Genomic DNA, 19594 nt, shown 5'->3' with positions numbered 1-19594 from the left:
CAAATTTATTTTTAAGTATTGTTACATTTTTTTCAATATAGTCGTACTTATCTTGATTTTTATTTTTTTTAATTTTTAAAGAAAAATTAAAGAAGTAACAAAATAAAAAAAATAGAAAAGTAAGTATCTTATTTCAACCTATTATAAATTATTTTTTACCAATTAACAATAGATGCAATAAAAATCAATAAAAAATAATTTATTACATACCATTATTTACAATTATTAATTCAAATTCAAATAAAATGAACTCTTAAAATAACATTTACAAATTAAAAGACTTATTAATTTAAATTTATTTATCAAGAAAAAAAAAAATTTTTAATGCCAAAAAAATATTTAAGTTTATCAAATAAATTTTTTTCTTCTTCTAATAAAATTGATTTATTTGTTTCATTAAAATTATTTTGATAAAAAGCAAATAAATAACTAATTTTAGTACTTTATTGTATTAATTTAAAAATCAGTATAAAGTTTGATTTACTTAATAAAATAAAATATTTTTATAAACTATTTCTTAATACAAAAAAGATTAAATTATTTAATTAGAATATAATAAGTCTTTCAGATTAAATTAAATATCCTTAAAAAATAATTAATATAAGCATTAAACTTTTAAATTATTTTTTTTTTGTTTCTCTAAATTAAAATAACTTTAATTCTTTTTTGGAAAGACTTCAAAATTTTTTAGCAAACAAATAAGAATAAGAATTTAAGCAACACTATTTAGCTTAGCTATAATATTCATAATACAAATAATGTGAGCTAAGATAGAGATATCTATTAAAAGTGAGTAATTAATTCTATTGGTTTTGCATTAGTCATTAAAAACAAAAATTAAATTATTAATTTATTAACAATTATTTATTTTATAAATCTTTTGAAAAAACTAGAAAAGCTTAATTAAAGGAATTTATCAATCTAGCTAAAAAAATTAAAAGCTAACAAAAAACTGAAAACTATATTCGATATCTACATCTAGTTTCTAATATTTGATAGCTCTATTATAAAATTAGGTTGTAAAAACACTATTAGTTAGCATAAATGAAAATTTGCCCAAAACATAAATTACCTGCTCTTTAAGTTTGTTTATCTATTGATTGCAAAAAGTAAAGAATGATGTGCTATAAGTGCCTTCCTGATCATAGTCTCCATTCTGAATAGATTGTTTAGCTTGATAACTTAAGTGATAAAAAAAACTTGGATTGCCAAGAGAATATCAATAGCTCTATAGACAGCAACAAAAATAATAAGCAGGGAGTCAGTCCACTTAAGGTAAATAGCGAATTCAATGGATCTCCTTTTATGTTAAATAATCTAGCTAACTTAAAAATAAACTCCAGCTCATAGGAGCCTTCAGATTAAAACGTAAAAAGAAGTAGTGTTAAAAATAGTTTTAGCAAAGTAAAAGAATTCAATTCAACATCTAACATAGAAGAAGAAATACTTGACTAGGGTCAAATCAAGCAAAAAAAGAAAAAATCTAGCATTTCTCTTGATAAGCCAGAAAAATAAATACAACTTAACAATAATACACAAAGTAGAAAATAAGAATTTAGAGATGTGTTTGTAATTAAAGAAGAAAATATGGATGATGATTATACAAACTGTAAAATTGAGAATGGTGGTAATTCTCATTTGAAAAACACTAATGCTTTACCTCAAAATGGAAAGAAATATTCTAAAGAGTCTGCTCAAACTAAAGTTTTTGGGACAGATATGTTGTCACAAATTTCCAGACAAAAAGGTAGTAGTTCCTAAAAAAACATAAATCAGTTACTAAGTTAAGCTTCCACAGTATCTCCAAGCATCTAACCTGTTGAGAAGAGTATGATGGATGTGATTTCTAATACAACTAATTATTATCCATAATATCCCTTCTATCCTCCTCATAATCCTTATGAAAATCCTTTCTAATTTAGCACTAATTTTAATCCAGGCCACTAAATGACTTATCCTCATCCACATCCTTAAGGGTACCCACCAAATTAGGTAAATGCGCCTTTTTCTCACCTCTATAACCAGTAACATAATTTTAACAATATGCCTCCTTACTATCCTCCTACTCGTTCTTCTTATATGCCAAGCTTTAACCATAATTATTAGTAGAACCACATGCTTTAAGAGTAAGAAACTAAAGAATAATATCATACTATATCTGATTCCAGTTCTAGTGATAAATATTTTTCAAAAAAAGATAAATTAAGTAATGAAAGAAGTCTCTAAAGAAATTAAATGAAAAATGACAAAATAGATTTTGTTTCATCTGATGAATCTTTGCAATAATAAGAATAGACAGCTACAGACTTTTTTTAAAATGGAGCTCTCTCTGAGTTGATTAAGCAAAACGAAAACATTCAAAAGATATGTGTTTATCTTAGAACTTTAAATGACATTAAAATGTCAGTATGCACTAAAATTGAGGCCATGAAGAATAAATTCCTACAACAAATATAAATGAAAGAATAAGATTTCAGTTATGCATTTTTGGCAAATACTTTCAACCAAAATAATAACTAAGTAGAAGAAAACTTAAAGAGCTACTTTGCAAAAATACAGCAACTAAATTCCTTTTTTGAAAAGAATTAACTAAGCTACAACCCTTAAGCTGCTAGCAAATAGAAACTAAGCTAGATTGAATAAGAACTTGATAGAATGCTTTTTTTTACTATTGAGAAAATAGATTAGGAAACTTTAAATTAAACTAAACTAATCAAGTAAGAACATATTGACCCTTTCAAAGATAATTCAGAGTATGAAGAATTAACATAATTTTATCAAAACTAACCTGCTAATATTGATGCAATCAAAGACAAAATAAACTTTTATTCTTAGTGTTAGCTCGAATTTGATGGAACATCAAAAGGAAACCCTGGAAGATCTGGAGCTGGCTTTATCATCAAAGATTTATACACTGAGAATAAATTACTTGAGTATTCAGTAGAAGTAGGAACAAAAACTATCAATTAATCTGAGTATCTAGCTTTAATCTATGGAATGTATACTTGCTATAAGCTAGGTATTAAGCAGCTTACAATTTAAGGTGACTCTGAAGTTGTGATAAAACACATGTTAGGTGTTTACTAATGCAGAAGCTAACAGCTCAGAGAATACTATAATCTAGCTAAAATTTTAGATGAGCTTTTCCATTTTAAGGACTACGTTTAAGTAAAAAAAGAGCTTAACACTGAAGCTGATGCACTAGCCAATCTAGCACTTAGTTGATAAATCTAATAACCAATTTATATTATATTTATAATAGTTAAATATTTACCACCAAAAAAATTAAGAAAATTTATTTGATAAAAAAAACATGGATAATTATTGAATTATTAAACTTTTTACTTTGTATATAAAACAAATTTAAGTTCTATTGAATTATATATAATAGAAGACTGAATTAGCTTTTCATTACAAGCATATAATTATAATTAATAAGAGTTAAAATAAAACTATAAACTAATTAAAATCAAAACAAAATCAATCAATCCTTAAAATAATTTTCATTAAATTAACTATATTTTTATTTCTCAATTTATATATAAACTTTCTGTAATTAATTATTTTGTAAGTGTATTCATTATATATTTTTATATAAATAAATTTTTTTCCTAACTTATAAAAGTAAATATTTTTATTTTTTAATATTTATTAAGCATTTCTATACTGTTTATCGTAACTAAAATGTTTTTCATGTATTTTTTGAATTTGCACTAAATTCGAAAAAAAAGTTCTTAAAATAATCAAAATTTTTAATTTTCAAAAAAAAACAAATGATATAATCTTACAGTGCTAATATTTTTTAGTTGGTTTTTTTTATTTTATAAAAGTATTAAATCAATTAATTATAAAATTAGAAAGGAATTGAGTATTTATCTTTTAAGAATTTTAGATGAATTTTAATATGGATATTTTTAATATTTAATTTTATCATCAACAATTTGCAAATCAATAAATGCTATTAGAAAAAGATAGAATATATTATTTGACTAATTTGACTAGAAAGTAAATGGTGATTTTTTTATAGCAAAATTAATAATATATAGAATAAAATTTATTTTTTCAAATAAACATCAGAAAGTAAGCTAAAAATTTTAAATATCAATAAAGTTTAACATGAAATTGATTACTTTATCACAAAAAATTAAGAGAAGTAATACTTTATAAAATTAACTAGTTTTTTTACTTCAGAAAAACTTCATCATGAGCAATAAGAGACATAATAAAAGCCAAAAGGAATTAGTTGAGGAACTAATTTAAAGAGGTACCATTAAAACATAAGAAGTAGAATTAGCTATGCTTTCAGTCGATAGATCTGATTTTATAAATAAAGATCCATATTTAGACATTCCTCAATAAATTGGATATAATGTCACTATCTCTGCTCCTCATATGCACGCTTTTAGTTTGTCATATTTATAAAGACATCTGATTTCTGGTAAACCTGTTAGAGTCTTGGATATTGGCTGTGGAACAGGATATCTTTGTCCTGCATTTCTTAAGATGATACCTGTTTAATTTTAATAATAGAGTACTATTGTAGGGATAGACCATGTTAAAGACTTGGTCCAGCTTTCAGATCGTAATATTAGAAAGTCCTTTAGCTAAGAATTAGATAAAAAATAAATTATTTTAGTAACTGGAGATGGTAGGGAAGGTTATTAGCAGCTTGCTCCATATGATGCTATCCATGTTGGAGCTGCAGCAGAAAAAATACCAGAGGCTTTGCTTCAGTAATTAAATTTCGGAGGAAGAATGCTGATACCAGTAGGTAAACATGGTGGTGAATAAGAGTTTTTAGCTATTGATAAAGATTTATAAGGTAAAATAACATAGACTAGATTATTTGGAGTATCGTACGTACCATTAACGAGCATATAAAAGTAGCTTGGAACGTAGAAATGAAAAATAAATATTATCAAAAAAATTTTGGAAAACTGAATTTTTATTTTAAAAAAATCTAATATTAAAAATTATTTTATACTTTAATTTAAATTCTATAAAAATTATATTTTTAAAAAATAATGTAATCACATATTATAAGAAAATGTTTCAAAGTGCTTTTTTGTTTATTTTATTACTGTAAATTAAAGCTACTGTCATTAAATTCATAAGATAAATTAAAATTTTTGTAAGAAGATTTTTGTTTATTAATTGATATATTTGTTTAATTGCTAGAATGTGGCTATTGAGAGCCTAAACAAATTCATTTACAATAATCAAAATAGAGTTTATGGAAAATTAAGCAAGAATTCAGATATATATTGATTTATAGCTCTTTTCTTTCAAACATACCTGTAAAAATTAAATAAACAAACAATGTTCTTTTTGCTTGCAAGTTAATTTTTGAGATAATTTTGAAAAAATTGTATTTATAATAAATTAATCTCTATTAAACTCAGTAACAAAACAGCTAAATTGTAGTTATGAAAATTATTTACTAAATATCAATGAAAATTTTGCTTTAATTTATTAAATTGTTACTTTACTGTCAAAATAAGCAAGTTATTTCTTCTAAATTATTATTCACATTTTAAAATTTAGTTTAAGAATATAAAATTTTACTTTCGTTTTGATATGGTTTGTTTTGATTTATCTTTTTTGTGTGTGTAAATTGGGTTTTCGATATACCAATATTTTGATAATATCAAACAAAGACTTTAAGAAACTATTTTTGATATTCTTCAATATTAAGCACTAAATCAATAATTAGCAAATGAAAGATTAAAGCAAAAGAAAATAAAATGAAGATTTAAATTTAAATAAAGATCAGCAATCAACAACAATTTAATTGAAGGATCAGCTTGGATAATTAAAAGGTTAATTTAAGCAATAGTAAATTGATTAGAGTAGAAGGAGTTGTGATTTTAACTTGTCTGAGCGTTTGTTTGAGACATATACTTAATATTTCCATAAAGTCTTATACAAGATTAATAAGCCGCTGTGGCTATCACTTATACTTTTATTCATTAATTTTTTACAAATGTAAATATTAAGCTTCACAAGCGATCTAAAGAATAAAATCAGCAATTTATAATATGAATCTTATGCAAATGATCTTTATAATATATTAGAATATAGTCACTTTCTTAAGGTAATTAATATTGTCACAAAGAATGATGATAGATTAAGCTAGCACATAATGAATATAATTTCTTTCTCTTTCAACCTTCAGTTTTTATTGTTTTTAACTTTGGCTGTTATCATGAATCTCAAAAAAGATAATAAAGGAAATATTTTAATATAAATTTTTCTGATTTTTGAATCTATATATCTATAATTATTTGGCTATATATTCTACGTTCCTTAAATCTACTCTGCTTCTATTATTATTTTCAATGACAACTTTTAAGATAACCCGATTTAATTCTCATTTGCTTCTATTTCTCTTATCTTAACCATAATAGTAGGTAAATATTTATTTTATTGTAAGTAGAATTTTGATAAACATGCATGAAAATACTTTATTTTAAAGCTAATTATTTGAATCAGATATTTAAGAATAAAGAATATGTATTTGTCAGCTTACAAATTTAATTTAAAGTGAAGTTAACGATTCAGCAAATAAAATAAAGAAAATATTCAAAAAAAAAAATTTGAGCAATTTAATTTTGTATTAAGCAAAAACTTGTTAAACATGAAAATACTCAAAATACCTTTATGAAGATTAGGATATATTTTAAAAATATTAAGTTTCATAAAATATTTATTTTTGATTATAAATTAAAGTCAGTAAAAAAACATTTGAAATAGAAAGAATGATTGCGTTATTTTATCAACTTCTCATTATTATTTATAAAAAATAAGGTTTTATATTTCATACACATGACTTTGATTACAGATTTATATTATGCAATCATTTATCAAAACGACACAGTAACTGGTCCTTTGTTAGGATGATTAGCGAAACTCTTATTACTGGCCTGTTTTCTTAAGGATCTAATGGATGGCTAATTAATTTACTGTTATTACTTACAGGCATATTAAATATTTTAGAATTTATAATTTCCTTACCATTCTATTCTAAGAGCGTTTAAGTTTTATTTGTTTCATTAAGCATCAATAGAATATTTATGAGCTTGATCTTCTTTATCTATCTGATCAATGTTTAAATGAATTCACTTTTAATAGTTTAAGTTTGCGTTGTCACAATTTGCTTCGAATTGGGAAGAAGGATTCATTCAGTTAGATATAGATATATTTTGTTTAATCTAATTTCTCTTAATTAAACGAACAAAAAGGGATTTTCACCAAAACTATTTGATTAGATTACTCGCTACATTTATTACAATTATGACTACTTCTATGAAGATTACATGGTAAATAAGACAGGAGTTTTTTATGAGACCGTCTATCTTAATCATATTTAATCTTGCTTCAAATAAAAATGTTATTGTCACTCCATTTAAACTGTAACCTACCAATTTGTTTTAATTAATTTTTTTAATTTTTTCTTAATAGTACGACTTTCTACTTCTAAACAAATCTATTTATTAATAGCCGCAAAAAAATACTAAAAAAAATAATACATATATTTATTTATCTTATCAAAATAGGATAGTCAATATGATATTAATTTCTTAGGTGATAAAAACAGAAAGTCTTTCATGGACTTTTTTCTCATGGAAATTATGGAAAATTATATAAATTAGTTTAAAAATGTTGAAGATAATTACAAAAAATTCATTTACACTTACATTAATTTTTTAATCGATGTGAAATCAATTCCTTAAAAAGTAAGTTACGAGCTCCTTAAAATGAAAAACAATTCGCTTCATAATTATAATAACTCGCAAGATAACAGCAAATAAACCTTAGGCTCACAAAAAAGTGGAGGTGTTTCTTCGTTTGTTGAATGCCTCATTTATGAATAAATGAAAGAAAGGTCTGAAAAAAAATTTTCTTTGTATTATTCAAAGGACGAATTTTAGAATTAAAGGCTAAATTTAGAATTGGTCATTGAATTTGATGATCTTCTAAATAGTTCACATATATTTCTTTAAGATATTGTTTATTTATAAGGTATTATGATAATTTAAAATTTTTTTGTGGTATTTACTCCAATATTATCTATGTATAAATAGGAACATTTTATGCATTTTTGTCTTAAGATTACCTGAATATAGAATAGATAGAAAATAAAGGCAGATAATTAAAGCAGAGGAGAGATTTTTTAAAACAGTACATTTAGCGCATGTTTGATATAAATTATTCTAACTCTACCTTAATTGAAATAGCATTAATTTATAGTCAGTCGTTAGATTTTGAAAATAAAAGTATAAGAGAATACATCAAGCAAAGCAAAAGATTGATAATTAGGAATTTAAAGAAAGAAGATTTGAATATCGACCTCTTCAAAAATGAATCTTGTACCTTAAAAATTTCTCTTTTAAGTGAAATGGCTATAGTGAAATAGGTCTCAAGTTAATTCGAAACAATTCTAGGATATTCTCAGAAAGAGATTTAAGAATAGAAAGCTAGCTTAATAGTTCCAGGTTTTTTCCAAAAGCCTTTCTAAGATTATATTCATTAATTTATAAATTCAAACGATTTTAGCTAAATTCTTTGTTCTAAGATGCTAGTTTTCCCACTTAAATTCTAAGGATTTATTCTACCTATGTATATGAGATGTTGCACGTATTAATCGTTAAACGACTTTGGAGTATGCGCTTACCTTGAAAAAGACGATTAAAAAAAATAGTATATTATTATAGATGATTCTGGATTAATCCTTGATATTTCAGAAGAAATATTTAATTGTGCATTTTCTTTCGGAAATAATAAATGTAATTAATTGAATTAGTTTACACTTTTTTGTTAATTTTTTAAATTAATTAAAATATTTCTTTAATTTTTAAATGAAATAGTGCAAAACATCAAAAGAGTTGATTTACTCAAAATTTTACCTGTTTTAGGATGTTTACTGAAATCTAAAAATGATGAATAATAAGAATTTCTAAATGTGGGAAATGGAAAGAAAACAACAAAAGAGATACAAACTTTAATGATTATCAATCCTCGAATTCAAAAATAATACATAGATACAACTAATAGCTTAGAAGAATATTATAAAAAGACGTTTTCACAGTTTAAAGGAAAAGGATATCGTTACATTTTAATTTAATGGAGTTTTTAAGAGCAACTATTAAATTAAGGACAAAGTATTAAGTATGTTCAAATAACAAAATTCAGAAAACTAGACACATAGAAATATGCAAATCTGATAACGATGCAGATAGAATGTGCTAAGCATTTTATGAATACTCACTTAGATTTGAATTTAGCTATAGATGTTGCTTCTTATATAAATCTATTCCAAGCAGGTGTATCAACAACATTGACTAACTAGTCAACTTTTAATTAAAGAACAGATACAAGGTTATACAATAAAACTTTTTTAAAATCGATTATGCAATTCGAAAGCTTGATTACTTCAAGGCATTTGGGCAATAACTACTTGTTAAAGCAAGTATAGCAGTAGCAAAATAATTAGGCTAATTAAAGTACAAATACAACTGCTGTAAATAGTACTTATGCTAACCAAAACCATTCGTCTTCTCTAAATTCAGAGTTTTAAATAAATAAATAGTTGGGTAAATAGTTGTCTTTAATTTAGACTTAAGCTAAAGATTATTTGGCAAATAGCCATCATCATATAAATTCTCTTTAATATGCTAAAAGTCTGCATCCAGAAACCAAGTAAAACTCTTTAAGCAAGCTTGAGAAAGATAACATCTAAGAATCTTCTGATTTAGATTAAGATATTAATGTATTTTCTGAGAGATAGATAATGAACAAATAAGCCACCAATATAAACTTAGAAGAGTCAGAAGTAATTGAAGAAAGTTAATAATAAAGCGAAGATCTCACTGCTATTTATTCATATAAAAAAAAGACTTTCTTAGCACCTAAATAAAATTTGCTTGCTAAAAACATAGCTAATTCTTTAGAAAATTTGTAATATTAATCTCCAAGAGGTGCTTATAATGAAAAGGATTTGAATCTAATTGCTCAATCTCCTTTGATGCCTTTATCTCCTAAATTTAACGAAAACTCAAATCTTATTTAAGAAAAAGAAGAATTAGTAGATTAAAGTAAGTTAGAATATACTGCCAACATAGAAGCCATTGATTAAAGTCATTTAAATCCATCATTTATTATTTCAAATAACAACTTATTATCAGGTAGGGCATAACCAATTATAGTATCTTAAAAGCCAATTATTAATTTATAGAGTAGTTCTAATAATCCATTATTTTCTTTAGAAGTGTTTGATGAAAATCACATACCTTTAAATCATAGTAGGATTGAAGCTTATAATAATACTTCATCTTAGCAAATTTCCTTGAATAATTTAGAAAAAAACTCTAATAGTTATAATAAAAGCTAATTTGCTAATTAAGACAATTTTTATGAAAAAATAGGTGACAATATTGTTGAAAATAATAGATCCTATTAAAATTTAAGCAACTAAAGCTCTTTAGCAACCGGTCATTTTGCCTATAATAATGCTCCCAATAACTAATATAATATAAATATTCCTAGTACCCAAGTTAATAATAGTAATAATAATACTAATAATAATAATAATAATAATATTAATAATAATAATAACAATTAAAATTCTATTTAATCTATATAAGAGATATAAGCAGGCTAATCAACACCTACTTCATCTTTAAAATAAAATTCCTAAGGTAATAATGTTGCAAGCAATTTAAATAACCCAAGTACTGCTGCTTTTTTGAATAAAAAGTTTAATAGCACCTTAGATGGTATAGCCTTTAATGGTGTTGCTTAATAGGCTGCAGGAAGTGGTTCAAATATGAGCTTTTCATCAACAAACTAAATTAATAGTATAACCAGCTTAGCTTAGCTAAATAACATCAGTAATAAAATTATTAAAGAGGATAGCAAAAGAAGAAAATCTTTATTTAGTTCTCGTAGGATAACTTCGCCAACGAAAAAATAAACACACGTTTCATTTAAGAGTAACGAAAAACCTGATAGACAAGCAAATGATAAAAATTTACTTGATTTAAATAAATATAACTTTGATCAATTCTAATTTTATGGGGCAGACAAATCTTAAGAAATTTGGGAAGAAGACAGCTCAAGTGGTAGCATTAATGATGATTCAGAGAATTTTTAAAACAAGCAAAAAATTAATAGCTTAGATGTTGTTAATGAAGAAGCAGAGATAATGGATATTTCTCATTTCATATAAAACACAAAAGAATCAAATAACTTTAAAAAATCTAAAAAGACAAACGTTGCAGGTTAAAATTAAGATTCAATTCATTCATCATAAACTCAAAACTCCTCAAGAAGACTCTACGTAATCAAAGTTGTTAGATCGAAGAAACTTTCTAAGCTTTTTATAACTGCTAATATAGCAGGATATATTGGATTACTTCTTCTATTAATAATGACTTCCGGATTGTATGCTGTATCTTATTCGTATTTTTAGGATCAATACTATTCAATGGTAAATATGCCTTTGTTCAACGATATGTATTCTTCATTCAGTCATTTAATGAAATGCTCAAATCAAATCCTCTTGTATAAAAATAATTACTTTTAACTTGATAAAAATTACTTAAACTAGCTTTAAAAAAATTTAACAAACATTGAAGTGACTTTGAATTAAAATTTCAAAGATAATCTCTATCAACTTGTTTTAAATAAATAAAATATGGATTACTTAACATATGCTTACAATACAAAAGCTAAAATAAGTATATATCCTACACCTTATGTATACGACAATGTAGTTACTTTGTCAGTAAGTATCCTATATTCTTTTATAATCCTGTGCGGATACTTATATAAATATATCTTTCCTTCTAGTTTGTATGATGCTGTTATTGGAGAAGTATTCAGTGTAGCAAATCTTAGGTCATATTAAAAGTCTATGGACACAATTTAGAGCATGGCTGTGTAATTTAGCTATAATTCTTTCAATTAAATAGATAATAATTACAATATTTCATTGTCTATCATAATAGTTGTTTCTTTTATAGTTACTATCATTGTCTATTTTATGAATATAATGTTTATTACCAATAGAGAAAATATTTTAAAATTATTTGCTACTTTCTCTCCAGAGCTGCTTTAAAGGCTTATAAATAACTTAGATGAGCAACTAAAGTAATTGTTTAGTATAAGAAATGTCATCAATTCTACATAATTAAATACTTTGTAAATAAATGTAGATAAAAAAGGAAGTACTCATGGGATAGTAAGTGGTAATTTGAGTAAAGGAATATCGGCATCAGTACACAGCCTTAGTAAACTTTAGCTATATGGAAGAAAAACTATTTCATTAACCAACTCATTGCCCAAATTTAGTCTTTCTTCAATGTTGATTTGCTTACTATCACTAGTTATTGTAGCAACATATCCAGTAGTGAACTTGGTCGTCAAAAATAATTTGAAAAAAGAGAGCTAAACACAAGTTTAGGAGCTCAACTATATATTATCTGTACCTGCGCAGCTTGGATAGCTGCTTTAAGCTCATTATGGTACTATGGGATGGTAATATTAAGGATTTTAAGGAGTATAGGATCCAAACAACATTTATTACAATATGACCAACTTATTCACTATTTAAAATTAAGTTTTGATAAATAATTTATACTCATTGCTTTCTCTTAGTTAAAGTTTTTAAAGAGACTAATAAAGTAACTACAATAAATACTTTTATCCATTGTTAGATAAAAATGTTTGTGAAGTACTTAAATAAACAACCAAATATAACGACCCTTATATGATGAGCATCTGCAGCACAGTGTTTTCTGGTATATTTGAATAGGGTTATATAATTGCCTTAAAAAACTTTTTAGGATTAGTGGATTAGCTTTCTTAAATATACAATAATACAAACTCTTAATAGCTATAAGCTACTCTCATTTAATGGAATAATAATATAAATTAAGGTTCTAATTCCTATAATACAATTCCTGTACCTGGGTTCGTAGCATTAGATGATTCTTTTGAGCTTATAATTTACATTTCTGGTTTTTTGAAGGAATTTGTAATAGAATAATATCAAAATACATTTTAAAAGACTTAAACCTATTTCATTTTACTTTTTGTTTACTCTCTACTTATTTTCATTCTTCTTTTCTTGCTAGGGTGGTACTAATTTTTTAATTCACAGCTCGAAAAGATCTACGAATGCAGAAACCTTTTAACAATTTTCTAGATATAAACCTTATTAGAAAATCCATATATCATGTCCTATTTTAAATAAATTATCTCATATTCTTCAAACAACTCTAACTCTTAATAAAATTGAACTAAACTAAATTAATAAAATCTTCATCTTAATTGTAGCATTAAATTCACCTATATTAATATTTTTAAATTTAACTTATTAACTATTTGTGTAAAATTAAATTTATTTAGCAAAGCTTTATTTTCTTTTAGGCAATTTATTTTTGATTTCTATTTATAAAATAAAAATAGCTTGTAAATATTTTGCTTTAAAGTGATGTATAATTAGAGTTTATAGCAGTGGTAATTAATCCTTATTAAATAAATTTGAAATGTATTTTCCAAAAAATTTTTTTTATCATTTAAAAAATATAAAATATAACAAAAACTCTTTTATAATTTTTTAATAAAAAAATTGATGGAATTAAAAAATTACGCTTCTTGAATGCTAAATAAAAATTTTTTTTCCCTATTTTTAAATGTGTAATCAGATTGGATTAAAAAGATTATGCAATCTGATTATTTATTTTATAGAATTTTTAAAAAAGGTATACATGTAAATTAATTAAATGAGATCATGAGTTATTTTAGTAACTTTTATACTTAAAAAATGTATTTAGTTTTACTTTTATTTATTATAGAAAAAATACTTTGTTAATTTTAGACAAATATTTTTAGGTAAATCTTAGTTCTAATTGAATTAAAATCACTAGAATTTTAGAAAACAAAAGAATTTTTAGATTAGGGGATTTTTTTTGATTTTTAAAATTTTTCTTTTGCTTTTAATTAATTGGTAAACACAATACTAAGGCTTTGATAAAAATTAAATTAAGTTTTACATCTAGAAGGTATTCAAAAAGTTAATAAATGTGTTTAGATTTTATCAAAGAACAATAGAGAGCTTATTTTATCAATATTATTATTTTAAATCACAAATTTTATAATTTAGTAAAGAAAAAAAGAATTGTTTATTCTCAAAATAAGTATTTCAATATAAAAATTTCTTTACTGCACATCGACAGCTTATAACCTTTTAATAATATAATTAAATCTCTTATACTGAATAATGAGCTAAAAGTTCATATTTTTATCTATTTTTTTCTTAGTTATTATTAGTGCTATTCGATCAGATAATCTATAAAACTAATATGTTAGCTGCTTAAAAACAAATGGGTGCTATAATTTATAATGTGCTTCAATAAATGGATACCTTGATTAATGCTTTAAGGAGGCTATATTATACAATTAATGTCTAAATGCTTATTCTATTTAGAGTGCATTCAAACTAGAATCTTAAGAGGATAAAGATTTCAATATTTATAATTATTATCATTATCATTAGACTTGTTCTTAAAATTTATATAGTAGCAGTGTCCTAAAATTCTCATAATGCAGTTAGAACTGTGCTTTAATTTCATAAAATTCATTTTAGGTAAATAGAATAATTTAATATTTTTATTAATCTATTACTGACTTTATCTTTTAAATTAAATTTATCAAAAATTTTGTCTAATTTTGAAATAGATAATACAAAACGAATGTATAAATCAGTGCGGCTCATTAAATTGTGAATATATTGACATCAATAATAACTTTGAAAAAGATAAATGTAATAATAGTTTAACCTTATATTAATAATGTGAATAAAAATAGCCAGAATGCATTTATTACTACTAATCTAAAAAAAATGACTACTTCTAAAATTACAAATAATGCTTTAATCTGTGCAAACAGTTCATAGAAGGCAATGCTAGACTTTTAAATATAGTTGAGTGTACATCGAATTGCCCAAATTAAAGCAAATCAAATTCTAAATAAATTAGTTCTCATATAATTAATACTTTTAATATTTAATTAATTTTTTTACTTTTGTTATAACTATTTATTTGAACTTAATAAAATATATTTTCCATAAAAATTACTTAATTAATAAAAACAAATTATAATTTTTAATTTATCCTATCATTTTTTATTAAAGTTTTAAATAATATATTGCCAGTTGTTTTATATTAGAGTAAAAACAAGTTAAATAAATCAAAATTTAAATATCAAAAAATAAATAAATGAAGATGGTTTTGAAGAAAAAGAAAGTCTAAGATTAAATTTTATAAATTTCTGAAAATTAATACAAAATAAAATTTTAGAAGTAATTGATTATTTATTATTAACAAAGAATATTTCAATATTAATATAAGTTTTAGTTTCCTTATGTATTTCCATCTACATCTTTTAATATAATTAAAAAATTATAATTTTTATAAATATTAATAAAATTTAATTTACTGAAAGTGTAGGTGTAAGTTGGGACTGTATTACGACCTTGTACTGTTTAGATACTGTGAATTTGCTATGAACTTGTATATCCATTATTAAGTGGAATTTATGATTATGTTAATGGAGCTTGGCTAATTGTGTTTGCATAGTTTTGACCTTTTTTAAGAATAAGTCAATTAAAAGTGTTTAACTATTAATAAAAATATACCTCCAATAGCACTACTTGTTTAATAAACATAAGTGCTTCCTCTTTGTGATTAAGGTAATCCTAGTTTACCAGGTTGGGGTTCTCCTAGTCTGCTTAATCTAAACTCAAGTTCTGCTACAGTTTCAGATAGAGCTCTATTAGCAATTTCTCTAATCGAATTAAATATTTAAAATGATTAAAAAAAAAAATTTAATTTTTAACTTACAGCTTAGTATTTTTTTCTATTAATTCTGGATCATTATTCACATAGGTGGTTTGGAATTGCTATCCACCTTGAGTGTTTCTTGATTTTTTTCTTGTTTCTTCTTGAACTTCTACAATTTAATCTTATAGTTTCTAATTCATTTCAGCCAACATTTTATTTTCACTTTATAACTGGACTACCTCAGCGGTTCCATTAACGTTAATAGCATTAGAGTTAACATATGATGGTCTGTTGGAGTAGTCATTCTTATGAATGTTATTAATAAATTTTTTTATTTTGTAAAAATGATTAAATCTTACTTTTAAAACGGCAAGCTCAGAAGTAACGTTTTTCAACATAGATTCTTGTTATGCAATTACCATTTCTTTTTGCTAAATAGTGCTACGAAGAACATTCAAATCTTAATTTCCAGATTACTAACTGACTGCTATTTAGTATTTTTCTTTCCACAAATTAGCTTGTTAGATTGCTAAAAAAATATTTTAAAAAATACGATTTAAATATTGAAAATTTTTTATTGTTTCTAATTTTATTTTACTTTCATTAACAGTCTCAGCCATCTTTTTAGCCTTGTCTCTGTAGTCTTCATTTTCCATTTGAAGCTACTTTTCTCTGTTTCTTAAATAGAGTACTTCTTAGTTTAATCTGTTGTATTGATCTTCAAGCTCAATAGTTCTCTTTGTGATAATTCTTTCCTGCTCTACTCTCATTTTTTATTCAATTTGTTAAACCTCTAAATCTTTTCTTTCTTATGAAATTTAATTGAATTTTCTTTCTAAATCAGTGTAGTTGTTTAGCTTAGCTGCCATTTCTGATAATTTAAATTTCAAACTTTCATTTTCAGCTACTAAATTGCTTTATGTATCCTAAGATCCTTAATTGTATGCTGCTTGCAATTTCTCAAGTTGTTTTTCTAAAGTTAACAATTCTTAGTCCTTAATTTTGATCTAGGTCTTTAATTCTAATAAATAATTAATGCATTTTATGTATAATTTTTACAAATAAACCAAACCAAATAATTATTTATTTCTATTGTAATTAATTAGCGCAATTTAATAATATAAATAAAAATTATAATTTTAAAAAATATTTATTTACATTCTTCTTCAAACTCAAATTATTTTGCATTTCTCTCTAAATAAAAGTGGAGATGATCATATTTTCTTCTTTATTCTTAAAGATCTTCTATCAAAGTTTTTTAGCGTTCTCTTAAAGATTTAATTTCTTATGAATGCAATTCCTGTTCTTTTTGTCTTTGTTTATTAACTTCTTCGATTTATTCCTCCAATGTCTTTTTCATTCCCTTGTAGTTAATCTAATCAGACCTTATTTTTAAAAGATAAAGTTAATACATAAAATGTTTCACAATTCATTTAAATTTTTAAGATTATTAATTCATTTTATTAATATTAAATAGTATTTATTTAAATAAAAGATGTTTACTTAATTTAAGATAATTAAAATTATTTCTCTTCTAATTGTTTGTCAAAAACATTCTAGTTGTTATTTATAACTTATCTCAAATTCTAATTCTAAGTCTACAGCTCCATTTTTTCCTTTTCAAGAGAAGTTTTCTATCTCATTAGTTATTGAATCTCATTTTGTTTTTCAAATAACTGCTATTTGTAGCTTTCAATGGTTTAGTTGAGGTTGCTGTTTACTTGTAAATTCTGATTAATGGATAAATTCTATTATGTACCCTATTACTAAATAGGGTAAGCTTAATTTTATGACTATCTGTGAGGAGGAATATGATTGATAGTATTTCTATTTGAACCTGCTTAAGGAGGAAGAGGAGTGCTCATTTATTTCTTAAACTAACTAAATTATATGATTACAAGATACTTTGATTTCGCAACACAATTTATTTATTATTAATTAAATAATTAATTATTAAGTTTATCTATAATCAAAAACGAATAATTACTTTTGTAAATGTATTTTTACTTGTATATTAATTACTAATCTATTAATATTATAATAAAATTTTAATAAATATTTATTTATAATGTTATCTTAGCTGGACCTGCCTTTAGAATAATTACAATAAAGCTTTATTTTTGAAATTTAATTTAAATTAGATTTTAATTCATACTTAGCAATTAAATAACCTAAATATTAAAAGAATACACTTTTTATAACTCAAGAAAACTTATGGTCCAGTCATTAAAAAAATAAATATGAAAAAATTTTATTCGTATTATTAATAATATTTAACATGAATAAATTATATCTTAACATTAAATAATAAATTTAAAATAAAATAAATTATAACAATTATTCGTTCAATCCATCTGTATAAAATTATAAATGCAAAATAAGTCACAATCTAGTTTTTATTCGTTTTAGATTACGTTTATAATCAAGATTGAATATTTATTTTCTTTATTATTCCTAAAAATATTTATAAAAATTAATAATCTTTCTAATAATAACAATATATATTTCTCAAATTTTATAATATTGATAATATATTAAATGTATTGCTTTAAAAGTAATGTTTTAAATTTGTAAAAATCTATCGAGAGTTTGTTTAAAGTAGTATCTTTTTACCATTAATTTTAAATTCGCTTACTCATAGTGATAATAATTTAATTATTTATATTTGCTATTTTAATAAAAAAATATCTTTATTGTAAAAAAAGTCAAAAATATTTCCATAAATAAATTTTGGATATTTTGATAATTGACTCTACTCTGAATAAATTAGCACCTCATCTCTATCAGTAAATTTTAATTTTCAGAAGAATAGACTGATAGTAGGATCTACATCAAAGAGAAATATTTGATAATTTTTACGTGTTTACTATTTCTTAGTTTTTAAGAAAGCTTTCTAGAATATAAATTTATTCTATTTTTTAATTGTTTTATATGCTGATACATATTATAAATATTTTACAATTATTTTTAAAAATAATAAAAAAAACATAAAATCTAGAAAGTAATTATAAATATGATAAATCAAGTAAAGGCAAATACTCCTTTATTATTTAAGCTTCTACAAATTGGAGCTTTGATATTAAATCTTTACTATTTAGTTCATATGTTGAATTTAAATCTTATCTTTGGTAAGGGGATTACTTTTCATGCTGTTTGGAAGTAGCTTTGCTATCTTACTAATCTAGATCATATTCTAATATTCTTTTATCATCTATGGTCAATCTTTACATTTTTAAGGGGTTAATAAAGGTCTACCTCATTGAAGAAATTCTATCAGTTTGTATTTAATTTATCTTTCTTAGCAAGCATAACTTATTGGGCTCTTAGATCTATTGACTCTAGATTGGTTCATGGCAAACATTCTCCAGAATAGCTAGGACAAGTTTATCAAATTTTTATACATGGGTTCAACCATTTCTTATTATTCGTAGAGCTTTTTATTGAAGATAAAGAAAATGAATGGAATAGCAGCTTTTTATAATTTACTCCATTCGCCCTTTTATACACTGGTTAAATTGCTATAGAAGAATTTTATTTTGGAAGACATGTTTACCCATTCTTTAAATTGATAAAACCATATGGATTCTTAACTGCTTTAGTCAGTATTCCAGTATTAGTAGTTATTGATAAGCTTTATACTTAAAGATTATTCAATAAATTTTAAAGTAAATATGTGGAAGAAAATAACATAAAAAATAAAACTGATTGAGCGTTAAATTTATTTTAAAAGAATTATTAAATAGTATTTT

General features: G+C 23.6%; 6 protein-coding genes across 6 annotated transcripts; 4 read left to right on the top strand and 2 right to left on the bottom strand. All coding sequences in view use genetic code 6, as the record gives it.

The window, feature by feature from the left end:
• Window positions 1-1119: 1119 nt before the first annotated feature.
• TTHERM_00283900 (RNase H family protein) lies at window positions 1120-3225 on the top strand (the record flags this gene model as incomplete). Its single annotated transcript, XM_001018246.3, has 1 exon — window positions 1120-3225. The coding sequence occupies one exon, from the start codon at window positions 1120-1122 to the stop codon at window positions 3223-3225; it is 2106 nt and encodes a 701-aa protein (XP_001018246.2).
• Window positions 3226-3988: 763 nt separating this feature from the next.
• TTHERM_00283890 (L-isoaspartate O-methyltransferase) lies at window positions 3989-5117 on the top strand. The gene has a single exon (XM_001018245.2). The coding sequence runs from the start codon at window positions 4117-4119 to the stop codon at window positions 4903-4905; it is 789 nt and encodes a 262-aa protein (XP_001018245.2). The 5' UTR covers window positions 3989-4116; the 3' UTR covers window positions 4906-5117.
• Window positions 5118-5716: 599 nt separating this feature from the next.
• TTHERM_00283880 (transmembrane protein, putative) lies at window positions 5717-13300 on the top strand (the record flags this gene model as incomplete). Its single annotated transcript, XM_001018244.2, has 5 exons — window positions 5717-6410; window positions 6808-7412; window positions 7557-8022; window positions 8085-8786; window positions 8868-13300. The coding sequence occupies 5 exons, from the start codon at window positions 5717-5719 to the stop codon at window positions 13298-13300; spliced, it is 6900 nt and encodes a 2299-aa protein (XP_001018244.2).
• Window positions 13301-14284: 984 nt separating this feature from the next.
• Window positions 14285-15108, top strand: TTHERM_000283879 (hypothetical protein; the record flags this gene model as incomplete). The annotated part of the gene is made up of 2 exons (XM_012798173.1): window positions 14285-14650; window positions 14743-15108. 2 exons carry the CDS (start codon window positions 14285-14287, stop codon window positions 15106-15108), a joined length of 732 nt encoding a protein of 243 aa, XP_012653627.1.
• Window positions 15109-15266: 158 nt separating this feature from the next.
• TTHERM_00283870 (transmembrane protein, putative) lies at window positions 15267-17857 on the bottom strand (the record flags this gene model as incomplete). The annotated part of the gene is made up of 7 exons (XM_001018243.2): window positions 17349-17857; window positions 17004-17230; window positions 16444-16866; window positions 16205-16374; window positions 15906-16150; window positions 15502-15849; window positions 15267-15444 (listed from the first exon to the last, which is right to left on the bottom strand). Exons 1-7 carry the CDS (start codon window positions 17708-17710, stop codon window positions 15267-15269), a joined length of 1953 nt encoding a protein of 650 aa, XP_001018243.2. The 5' UTR covers window positions 17711-17857.
• A 1244-nt stretch (window positions 17858-19101) lies between these two features.
• On the bottom strand, window positions 19102-19392 carry TTHERM_00283859 (hypothetical protein; the record flags this gene model as incomplete). Its single annotated transcript, XM_001470803.2, has 1 exon — window positions 19102-19392. The coding sequence occupies one exon, from the start codon at window positions 19390-19392 to the stop codon at window positions 19102-19104; it is 291 nt and encodes a 96-aa protein (XP_001470853.2).
• Window positions 19393-19594: the final 202 nt, after the last annotated feature.

Source organism: Tetrahymena thermophila (assembly GCF_000189635.1).
Source record: "Tetrahymena thermophila SB210 genomic scaffold scf_8254600, whole genome shotgun sequence".
Taxonomy (NCBI): domain Eukaryota; phylum Ciliophora; class Oligohymenophorea; order Hymenostomatida; family Tetrahymenidae; genus Tetrahymena; species Tetrahymena thermophila.
This window is presented reverse-complemented; position numbering and strand designations above follow the sequence as displayed.